The sequence below is a fragment of the Salmo trutta genome, chromosome 14 (assembly GCF_901001165.1).
Source record: "Salmo trutta chromosome 14, fSalTru1.1, whole genome shotgun sequence".
Taxonomy (NCBI): domain Eukaryota; kingdom Metazoa; phylum Chordata; class Actinopteri; order Salmoniformes; family Salmonidae; genus Salmo; species Salmo trutta.
In genome coordinates, this window is record NC_042970.1 from 51,759,998 (window position 1) to 51,772,464 (window position 12,467).

At 44.5% G+C, this 12,467-nt stretch overlaps 1 protein-coding gene across 2 annotated transcripts in view; it reads left to right on the forward strand.

The window, feature by feature from the left end:
• Nucleotides 1–12,467, forward strand: part of LOC115208360 (protein CBFA2T2) — a 51,471-nt gene that overhangs the window by 2,799 nt on the left and 36,205 nt on the right. Inside the window, exon 2 of one of the 2 annotated variants that reach the window (XM_029776348.1) lies at nt 4,143–4,298. The exons of the other annotated variant lie outside the window; for it this stretch is intronic. Coding sequence (XP_029632208.1) covers nt 4,283–4,298 — 16 coding nt within the window. The 5' untranslated portion in view covers nt 4,143–4,282. The remainder of the gene's footprint in view (nt 1–4,142; nt 4,299–12,467) is intronic. 2 annotated transcript variants of the gene reach the window in all.

Sequence of the window (12,467 nt, forward strand, 5' to 3'; positions counted from 1 at the left end):
AGTCTTCTATTCAGTAATGAGGGTCATAATCTACTAAACTACTAAATACCAACTCCAAAAGTCTAAATGAAAACCAACCTTTTACCCTAAATAAATCAATCTATTCCCTCACATCCATTTTCAAGTTCACCCATGTTTTGACAGTCATGACATCTACCCTAAATCTCCTCCACAAGGCTAAACACGACTCACTGACTCAATGGATCTCCCTTGACAGACCCTCATGTTGCGTGTTTTCATGAGATAGTCGCCGTCCATCCATGCTCCTTCTGGACTGCTCCTTATTTCACAAACCCCTATTACTTCAGCCTGTGAGGCAACCTAAAGTGAAGACAAGAGAGAGAGAGTGAGACAGAAAGAGAGAGTGAGGGAGGAAGAAAAAAAGGGAGAGGAACGGATTAACTGTCAGGAGAATGTGAAGCTAATTGACGCCAGGTTCGCACAGCTGTTTCTTGTTGCTGCGCGCTGCACGGACCGGGTGGGAGGATTGGATCCAGATGTGGGCCCTGCTCTTCGGATCGCCCGCCAATAACAATCCTCTGGAATGCCAGTCTACAGGAGACGAGACCTATTAGTGGGCCTGCGTTGGGGCGTGCTCCGCTCCTCTCTCCGCTCCTCTCTCCGCTCCTCTCTCCGCTCCTCTCCATGTCAAACCCTTGGTTTGTTTTTCAGCAGACCGTCTTAAGATGATTACTTCTCAGGGGCTTTTTGTTATGGCGTTGAGTTGACTACAGGGCTCTCTTCGCAGAGCTGTTAACACTGTCATTTTGTTTTACTAACTAGCCTCAGTGTCATTGTAGCCGCGTTACACATTGATATTATATGACACATTCAAGGGTTTGAAACCAGCTATGGGGTTCGGAATATGTTTAGCATATTTCTTAGGGGCTTTTGAAAGTTCCCCAAAATGGATAAGACCTTTGTGTCTTGCTGTGAAAAGTGTTTCTTTCAAAACTGTCATTGGAAATGCATGTATCCTTTCTACCCAGCTGTATTTTCGGGCATTTGACTGGTGGGACGTGGGGGCCTTATTATATGCAGGCATTTATTTAGTCTCCTACCCTAAGAGGAGGACATTGACCGAGAACAAAAGTACTAGTCACCCAGTAGTAAATTAGAGCGTTCACAGTGTAAAAAGGGAACTGAAAGGAACTTATCACCACATTATGCTTTTTTAATACCCGTTCTTCCCTCTTCCAGCCCAGACAAAGCCTAGTTAGGATTGGTTCCCCCTATTCTCCACGGCTTTCGGGGATATTCTACCCCTCTCGCTTACTCTCTCTCCTGGTCAATGGGGTTGGGGCTCAGCTGCAGTGGGCTTGTCAGCACCCAGAGGAGAGTTAAAATCCATGCTTGTATGAGTTTCCCATTGAAGACTGATAGCACAATATGGACTGGTTTTCAAATAAGAAACTCAAGTTTGGACAATGTTGCTGTGAACCTTCTCTCGCAAAGCATTCTTTACATTGTCATAATCGGGATATTGACGCGACACATCATTGGCTGTAAAAGAAAACATCAGCTCATGACAAAGAATGCGTAACACTGTCCAAGTCTGTCTTGTTATGTGTTTTAGCGCTCATGCTAACCTTTTCTGGCTAACCGGTTGACCTAAATCAAGGCTTGCGTCATGAAGGCGGATGATGAAAGATTCAGGAAAAGTATCTCTTACAACTCTTCCCATGTGTCTCTGTTGTACGAGTGCTTTATGACTCCTCATGCTATCTCATCAAACTGCACCCCATCCATCTCCGCTCTGTTTCCAGTCCTGCTGAGCTTCAGAGCCGCTCAGGGATGGAGGTCTGTTCAGGGTCTGTAATCATAAAGTCCCGATCTAGGATCAGTCTTTTAGATCATACTGAATGCAATTCTTATTTTACTGACTTTGTTGCAGTGTCACATACACATTTAAAGTGGCGTTTAAATACAAAACAAATTGACAAAACTTTCATAACAGTTACATACCAATAAAATGAGACTAGCCTGCTGGCCTTACTGGGTCGATAGGAACATTAGCCTGAGCTATTTAGGAGGGATATCACACATGGCACAAATGATTGTCTAGTTCTGTTTTTCCTGCCGAGGTGTGCACTATACCTGCGCCCAGAGGGGAGTAGTTCAAAGTCCGGGTACAGGGGGTGGCTTGGGTCTAAAATTATTTTGTGATCCTTGAAGCGGGGTTCTGACCTTAAAGATCTCATCCAGGCCTGCCTGCCTGTCTGTTTGACTCCAAGTACCTTGCTTGCTATGGTGATAATCCTTCTCAGCATATTTCTCTGGCTGACAGTGGCATTGAAAAACCATCAAACAACACAAAAAGTTCAAATACTCTCAGTGAAAGATTTGTAAAACAGAGTCAGTATAGTACTGTCAACATTAAAAGATCCCAGCTTTTTGAGAAAGTACAGTCTCTGTTGACTCTTCTTGTAGATCAGGTCTTATGGACAGGGGATACCTGATCCTTGATCAGCACTTATACTCTGAGATGCTTTATGAATACAGTTGTTGTGAAATGAAACCCTACTGTTGTTCCTTTATTCACGTATCTCCAATTTACCAGACCAACTTGCTGAGGTTGGTATGTTTTGTTGGAATGTGATCTATTCAGACCTATACTATATATACAAAAGTATGTGGACACCCCTTCTAATTAGTGGATTTGGTTATTTCAGCCACACCCATTTCTGACATGTGTATAAAATCGAGTATACAGCCTCTATAGACAAACATGGGCAGTAGAATGGCCTTACTGAAGAGTTCAGTGACTTTCAACGTGGCGCCGTCATAGGATGCCACTTTTCCAACATGTCAGTTCATCAGATTTCTGCCCTGCTAGAGCTGCCCTGGTCAACTGTAAGTGCTGTTATTGTGAAGTGGAAATGTCTAGGAGCAATAACGGCTCAGCCGCGAAGTGGTAGACCACAAGCTCACAGAACGGGAGCGCCGAGTGCTGATGCGCGTAGTACTTAAAAATCGTCTGTCCTCGGTTGCAACACTCACTACCGAGTTCCAAACTGCCTCTGGAAGCAATTTCAGCACAATAACTTTTCATCGGGAGCTTCATGAAGTGGGTTTCCATGGCCGAGCAGCCACACACAAGCCTAAGCTCACCATGCGCAATGCCAAGCTTTGGCTGTAGTGGTGTAAAGCTAGCCACCATTGGACTCTGGAGCAGTGGAAACGCGTTCTCTGGAGGGATGAATCATGCTTCACCATCTGGCAGTCCAACGGACAAATCTGGTGTTGGCGGATGCCAGAAGAACATGCATAGTGCCAACTGTAAAGTTTGGTGAAGGAGGATTAATGGTCTGGGTCTGTTTTCATGGTTCGGGGGAGGCCCCTTAGTTCCAGTAAAGAGAAATCTTAACGCTACAGCATACAATGACATTCTAGACGATTCTGAGCTTCCAACTTTGTGGCAACAGTTTGGGGAAGGCCCTTTCCTGTTTCAGCATGACAATGCCCCCATGCACAAAGCGAGGTCCATACAGAAATGGTTTGTCAAGAAGAACTGTCAGTGTGGAAGAACTTGACTGTCCTGCACAGAGCCCTGACCTCAACCCCATCAAACATCTTTGGGATGAATTGGAATGCAGACTGCAAGCCAGGCCTAATCGCCCAACATCAGTGCCCGACATCACTAATGCTCTTGTGGCTGAATGAAAGCAAGTCCCCGCAACGATATTCAAACATCTAGTGGAAATCCTTCCTAGAAGAGTGGAGGCTGTTATAGCAGCAAAGGGGGGACCAACTCCATATTAATGCCCATGATTTTAGAATGAGACGTTCGACGAGCAGGTGTCCAAATACTTTTGGTCATGTAGTGTATGTGATGTTTATATCTCTTTCCTCTAGTAGTTTTTTGTTAGTTTTCCTCTTATAGTCACAAAGCCGAGGCAGGTGGGCTCATCATCCTCAGTCTGGGGTTTTTGGTTCTCTCTCGCTCTCTCTCTTTCACACACACACACACACACACCTTGGAGGGGAGCGCACCTTCGATAAGTCTAAACATCCCTGTGACTGAACCTTGAGTAAGGCAAAGGCATATCTGTGTGTGTGTGTATGTGTGTGTGTTTGGGCTATGCCCCAGAGTCCTTATCTAGCCAAGCTGTAATTGAGCCCTTCACAAATCTCCCCCGCAGGCTCTATCTCTGCTTGGCCAGGTGTTACCAATGCAACCCTCCAGATGAGCCACCTGCAAAACACACCACACAGGTGTGGCCGTCGCCAGGCAAGAGCACAACACAGCTGCTCCGGCCCGGGGGATAACTAGAAGGTTATTATGGGATCAACTGCAGGTGGAGGAGGAAACACACACATACACCACACACATCCAAAATAACCACACACACACACACACACACACACACACACACACACACACACACACACACACACACACACAGTAACCGAACACCCCAATGAGATGAGAGCTCTTTGGCTGGCGATGTCAAAGCACGCCTTTGAATCCAAAAGATGAGGACTTTCTCTTTCCTGGGCCCCCGTGTTGATGTACGTTTCATTTCACCTGTCTATTGTTTCGTCTCTGACATGACAGGAACAATAAAGTTCTTTGTAGGGCTGAAAGTGGCACTATTGTCAGGTCCTTCCTGCAAGCACAATGGACGACACGACAAACCACCATCTTGGAATGAAGCTCAGGTTAAACCATTTAATATTAAGAGGAATGCGGTTCGTGCTTATTTTTTTTTTTTACTTGCCCTACTGCCATGTCAGACGTGCCCATTGTGAAATGTCTGTTCCCTATAAAAAGCAGTAGCAAAGTCACTATTGTTTTACAAGGTGGCTGTTAAGTACATTAATGCACTGTGCTTATGTTAACCGTAGACTTCAAATGACTTATAACACTGTAGGTGTAGACTATACGAAGCTAAGAACAGAGTATGCATATTGTATATGTTACTATGCTATACTATAGAAAAAAGGCTTTCTGCCTGCATACTGTAGATATGAAAGCAACAGTATCACCATAGAAAGCATGCACATTGCACTCCGACTGTCAGTCTGGCATTTTTTGCTTCTAAGCAGTTGTTTATGTGCTGAGAATTTGGTAAGGTTGGCAGAGCAGGCCAAACTTCAAGAGATCTCTCGCTACCCTGTACACTTTAATGATTAGAATACTGTAAGTAAGGGCATGTAAGGCTTTAGCTATATATGGAGTCAGCCACGGATAGCCTGGTTGGTTTATCTGGTGCACGGTTTAACTGGAGAGAAAAGGAGAAGGTGGTTATTGAATATCGTTTAACAGAGTTATTGGAGAAAAGGTTTGGCGTCTGTCCCACACTTGGCCTTCCTCTGTGGAAACTTAGGGAAGATGCAGCCAAGTGAGCGTGTGACCCACCTCTCATAAATTCTTAGCGTGCGTGCGCACACACAGACACGCTCTCTCACAACCACACATACACACTCGCACATTAACACACCACATGCACAGTTGCACACACAGGCACTCGAAAGCACAGTCCTCCCTTCTCCAACCAAAGTGTAACAAGAGATCTGACGGTTTTCCATGGGTGAGTAGGCGGGTCAGGCCTTACTTAAACTAATCGCTCCCAGCAGTGTTGAATAGCCAGACACTCTGGAGCCGTGGGCTGAGGTTTTGGAATGCCACTGCCGGCTCAATGCCTGCCTTTCATCGAGAGCAAGGGAGAGAAGGAGAGAGAGGGAACAAGAAAGAGGGGGGGTGAGAGAGCGAGCGAGCGAAAAAAAGGGACCCATTTGTTATTGGTGATATAGGAGTATCTGAAAAGGAGGGTACAATAGCTCATGAGGAGGGAGGGGGTGGGTAAGGTGGAGCTTGGTGGTAATGGAGGGGAGGGAGGGGTAAAGTAGCAGTCAATGGATTTTCTTGTGTTTTCGCTAGGAGCGCCCCCCACCCATTTGTTTTTAATATCCCCAGGATGATGTGCGAATGAGCCTTTGAGAGAATCGATAGCTTTGAATTGAGTTGCTGCAAAGAGGGGGGAGACAAGGCCAAGAGAACACCCATAGGACTTCACATGGCCTGTTCTGATTTGGTATCATTATTGTGCTGAGTATGCAGCGAATAAAATAGTCCCCAAGATTTAGCGTGTGACCATACCACTGTCAAGCATCTTATTTATTTTGCATGTTTTTCCTTCACTGCTAATGACCCTACCAGACATGGAGAAAATGATTATGTCTCCCGTCAAGTTGTCCCTACAGCAGATGTAATGGAAAATATGGCATTAAAAAAAATCAGACGGGACTGCGGTTTCCTCCTCCAAAAATCTAAGGCAGGAGTCAGAAAAGAAAAGCAGAAGAGAGAGAGTGAGACTCAGAGATTCAGGTGCATTGTGCTTTCATTGATTCCAAAGGAACTCCTGTGGGCTGAGATATGGTGAGTGGGAGGCAAGCCAAGGAGTGAGCTGTTTTGGCTGGCTCTCAAGCCTGTGAATGACTAAAGACAAGCGTGGCCTCCAACAGACGTACACAATAACACACACACAAACACTCACAGGTGTCTACTTAAAACAATGTGTGGGAGGGAATAGGTACTTTACGGCTGAAAGAAAGACACTTTGCAGCATCCCAGTGTTTTTGTTGACTTCCTGCATGGATCTCAATTTGGCTAGCGTTAGCATGTTTGCGCAGCATTGCAAATGAAGTTAATGAATCATTTAAGTCGCGTGGCTTATAGAAAATGCATTTGCAAACACTCAAGCTGCCTTGTTTGTTTAATTCCTGAGTAGGCTACCTTGTTTGTCTGCATTAGCATGTTTGCTAAGCATTAACGTTCATGACGCCATTATCACCAATGTAATTTAAGTAAATGCTGCTGCCTCCCCCCTGCATGCTTCTCAAACTTTTGTTATCTAAAACTTTCTTGAATGGCTTCGTATGCTAATACAGCACGACACTTGACTGAAGCTGTCAGAGATGTAAACCAAACGTAGCGCTAATGCTAATACATTAGCCGTTGATTGCATTCAGATCATTCGTGTGTCGCCTTAGCACAATGGGGCTCCTGTTGCGTTGTGGTGCTTGGTAGCTTTCTCTCGCACGGATAAGAGCAGGCCCAAAGTGCTGTTGGGCTAGCCCCAGCTTTGTTGCCCTTGGGGGCATGTTAAAAGCCTAGAGATAATTGCCCATTTAAGAAGCAAGGTTCTTCTACCCCAGCCCCCCCTTTGAGATGGAGCCTCCCATCAGCGCTACCACAGCCATTCATGAGGCTACGTGGCCACCTTTTGTGATGATAATGACACCTTTCAGTAGTCACCTCAGCTGACCAGGGTTGGCTGTGTTTTCCTAGCACAAGGTGGTGCGAGTGTAAATTGTGTGTAAAGGCTTTTGGGTTCGCTCCAAGAGGGGAGCATAACTGTTTGTGTCTCCGTCTTTCACTGAATGAGGATGGTTTTTGATTGAGACCACACGACATATTCCATCCCTGATAAGTACATTTGGGTAATGTGACTATGGTCATGATGGGGTATTGATTGTCTCTGCTAGGGACTCATATTTTCCTGAAAATCTAACAAGTTTCAATACTGGGAATATTTCATATTTATCCCCAGAGTCCTGGGAAATACTGCAAAAAATGTAAGTGCCCATTTAAAGCATTTAAATCCAAGATATGGTCACTATGCCAGGGTTCTTCCAAAATGAGAGGGGCGCTGGGCCACATTGCTGTCTTGGCTGCTCCACTATGTAAAGATTTAACAGCAGATGAAACTAATATTTAGTAATGATAGAGTAACTTTGATCGCCAATGACATTGTTGTGAATTTCGAAACAGGCCGTTCACAAATTCTGAGTGTTATGTTCCTCAATTAATTCAGTGCATTTTACCCGTAGGCCATCTCGACACAGAGCGCGCTCAGGACGCAACCCGAGTAGGCTATAGAGTTGTCGAATCATACAAACTTTGTAACGGCAGCCAAACAAAAGTAAAATGACCAAAGTTGCTAAACTTGCTAGATAACCTCAAAAAATGACAGAATATCTCATCCCATTTGTTGATCACACATTCTCTACCGAAGCTCTCATATGGGCAGCAATACAAAACAGTGCAGAGAGGCGGGGAAAATGTTTTAGCTGTATTTTGAAAAGTATTTCGCATAGGCGAAACGTGCTTTGATAATGCAACCTATGGATTACAGAATAAAGTTAGGAATTTTCATGCAAGACGGGAGTCAGGATTTTGGGTTTCAGTGGGATTGGGATGATAGGAAAATAGCAGAGTTGTGGACTCGAGTCACATGACTTTGACTTAAGTCTGACTCGCGTCACAAATTTGATGATTTGAGACTCAACTTGATAGAAAATGACTTGGAGCCTCAAGACTCAGGACTTGACTTTGACTTGAGACTGATGACTTGTAATTGTCTGGCCAGGTTTTGGCATATTTTGTCAGTCATTTTGTGGCACAGAGTCTACCTGGATTACTCTACATGCAGCCAGAGACAGTAGTCACAGCTTTGCCCTTGCAAAAAAAACTGCGACAGATTGGCTACTGAAACGCACACTCGGCCATCTGATTGGACTGTCAATCAACACAGGTTAGGTGAGCTAGCGAACAGATTGCTGATTTGCAGTACAGCTATAGGATCGGGTGCAGCGCGAACATCAAATTGTAGGGAGAGAGGATTGCCATAATAAATAAATATGCAGCAAAAAAAATGGTGATCAAGAATATTATTAACTGTTGACTTTGCAAGCTCACCAGCAAAGTGGCAACAATTACTAGCAAAGGTATGTACAAATTGCTTGAAATTGATCATTAACTCATGAAGCTTGCAGGTAGAAGTTCTGTTTATTCAATGTATGGCTTCCTTCGTTCATATTTCCCAGGTTATGTCGGAGTTCAACGTGTCCGTGTCGCTGACATTTTTTGTTGCGCGTAATAGGAGCCCGCGTGCCTCGGTGCGCATAGAAATAGGCTACGTGGGCCTGCGCTCCACGCTTTGGAGTCAGAACTTTGAATAATAGAAAAGGATTGTTCCATGTATGGTGTTGAAATATCCATAATCATTAAGTCTGATTAAGACAAATGTAACAATGGATGTGGAAATTGCCTTTTACAATGTAGAACCAGTGGTTGTAATTGCCAATTGGGTAATTGTATGGTCCTGGGAGCCAAGTGCTTATGTTATGTACCTGTTTGAGCTCCTGCTAGACAGATTTGATTTGGGTTCTCAAGGGGAGGCAATGCTGTCTTGTCCTCTACCAGTGTCCGTTCATTTAGGCTATTTCTTTTGGCCTATTATATTTGGTTAATCTACTTGTATGTTTTGTATGATATGGTGCTTTCACCATTGGATCACCAAGACCTGCAAATAAATCTACACTGAGCACGTCAACCTGCCTTGCCTTCTGCTGATTTCATGCCCTTACCACTGCTACAAGGTCCCTATTTTATAATTACATAGAATAATCTAAATGTGTTGTAGATAGAAGAATGAAAATGTCTGTCTGGTAGCCTCAATAAATAGACCAAGATTTGGAGTTGAACAAGTAGTTGCTTGTATAATATTTTTTTTTTTACTTGCCTTGAGACTTGACTTGAAAACTTGGGACTCGACTCAACTTGCTCTCAGAATGCACGACTTGGACTTAATTCTCTCTATATATATAAGGCTACTACTACGTGAGTCAATAGATATATAATACGCTTGATTTGGGCAACATTTTTGCATGCTACATTGTTTTTCTGATGATCAGTGATAGATGAGCGAATGAATAAATGAGCTTGCCACGTCCACTTCCAGCCAGAGATCCATTAACCAAATATACAGGCAGAGATTCAGTGAAACCAAAAAAAATAAAATCACATTTACTAATTATCAAACAAGTCACAGGCTTTTGGTCGGGGGTAGGACGGGAGTGAAAAGCAAAAATCCACTTGTACGACATGCTTAGCAAAATGTTCCTGATCATCTAATAGATGAGCAAACTAGAATAAAGATTATCATTAGCCCTCACGTCAACTTTCCCCAGCCTAATTGTTACCAAATATCCAAACGGAGATACAGTGAAAACAAAAACAAAAAATCAGATAATGATTGAATTACCTAGATGAGTCTCCCACGCTCGTCTCAAAGCCGTGCGATGGCGCTAATCCCAATCAAAACGGCGCTGGGAAATATAATCTAGGTGACCACATACATTTAAATTAGTATAACGGTTGGATATGACTTTGGGAGTTTCAGTATAAACAAGAATTTGATACATGCCTTCAATTGCATTATCCTACTTTATTCCAATATTTTCATCATTCAGTTGATCATAACTAAGGTGAGTTATGAATTATGGCTGTTTCCTTGTCTCCTCACTCCACTGCCGTCCGCCTCTGCCCCGTTGTTCTCAACACCAGTTTAAATCAATACAGCCTTTTTTTCGGGCTCATTTAATTTCTGTGATCTCGTACCAGGCCTGGGCTCGGGCTTCAGGTCACCGGGCTTGAGTCGGACCGGGATGTAATTTTCAGTTCCGATTAGAACTCTTAACTGCATTCGGGTCTCGTGTGCAGTCCGGCAGTGTCAATCATTCATGTGCTTTGAATTTATGGTGACTTTGTGTAAATACTTGATTCTAAAGGTTTCTATGCAACAACCCGTTTGGATGTGCTGTTAATGTGCTGTTTTATTTTTTGACAATCTGCTGCTGCGCATCTTGTGTATTTTGTGTAATTGCATTAGTGCAACATAGGGGGGAAATGTTGTAGGCTAATTTCCCGGGTCTTGTCATAAAATAATTCAGGAAATGTAAAGAGTGGTCCCGGGAGTGTCCCGGGAACCAGTGTTAATCTCTAGTCTCTGCTCAATAGTGAAGGGAATTGTGTCATTTTCACTGATATTGGGTCCCCCAAAACAAATTCACTTACCGAGGTGTGACCACAATGTCCCCTTTTCCCTCTCCCACCTGGACAAGAGGAACACCTACTGTACGTGATAATGCTGTTCATTGACTATAGCTCAGTGTTCAACACCATAGTACCCTCATCACTAAGCTCAGGACCCTAGGACTGAACACCTCCCTCTGCAACTGGATCCTGCACTTCTTGACGGGCCGCCTCCAGATGGTGAGGGTAGGCAACAACACATCCGTCACACTGACCCTCAACACGGAGACCCCTCAGGGGTGAGTGCTTAGTCCCCTCCTGTACTCCCTGTTCACCCACGACTGCGTGGCCAAGCGCGACTCCATCACCATCATTCATTTTGCTGACGACACAACGGTGGTTGGCCTGACCACCGATGACGATGAGAAAGCCTATAGGGAGGAGGTCAGTGACCTGGCTGTGTGGTGCCAGGACAACAACCTCTCCCTCAACAAGACAAAGGAGCTGATTGTGGATTCCAGGAAACGGAGGGCCGAGCACACCCCCATCCACATTGATGGTGCTGTAGTTTTGTGGGTCTAGAGCTTCAAGTTCCTCGGTGTCCACATCACTTAGGAATTAACATTGTCCGCACACACCAACACAGTCGTGAAGAAGGCACAACAACGCCTTTTCCCCCTTAGGAGGCTGAAAAGATTCAGCATCGACCCTCAGATCCTAAAAGAGTTATACAGCTGCACCACTGAGAGCATCTTGACTGGCTGCATGACTGCTTGGTATGGCAACTGTTTAGCATCCGACCGCAAGGCGCTATAGAGGGTAGTGCATACGACCCGGTACATCACTGGGGCCGAGCTCCCTGCCATCCAGGGCCAATATACCAGGTGGTGTCAGAGGAAGGCCCTAAAAATTGGAAAAAACTCCAGACACCCAAGTCATACTGTTCTCTCTGCTACCGCACACCAAGCGGTACCAATCCACCAAGTCTGGTACCAACAGGACCCTGAACAGCTTCTACCCCCAAGCCATAAGACTGCTAGTTAGTTAAATAGTTAACCAATAGCGAACCGGACTATCTGCATTGACCCTTTTTGCACTAACTCCTTTGACTCATCACATACGCTGCGGCTGCTGTTTATCATCTATCCTGTTGCCTAGTCACTTTATCCCTACCTATGTGTACATATCTACCTCAATTACCTCGTACCCCTGCACATCGACTCAGTACTGGTACCCAGTGTATATAGCAAAGTTATCGTTACTCATTTTGTATTTATTCCCTGTGTTATTGTTTTTCTGTTATTTCTATTGGTTTCTCTCTGCATCGTTGTGAAGGGCCCGTAGGTAAGCATTTCACTGTTAGTCTACAACTTTTGTTTTATGAAGCAGGTGACACACACACACACACACATGCTCCAAATGGTCAAGGTATTGGCCCTACACATCTGTATCCATTCGACCCGTAGCTGTATTGTATGAGCTCATTGTGGACTCAAGGCCACAATCCTCCTCCTATTGCCCTCACTCACACAACAAGCTATCCATCACAAGGCGTAATTAGTGAGTGGGTGAGGTAATGATTATATATTTCTCTCTCTACCCTTTAGACCCTCCAAACATCCAAACTCCCCAAACTCCTCGTTCC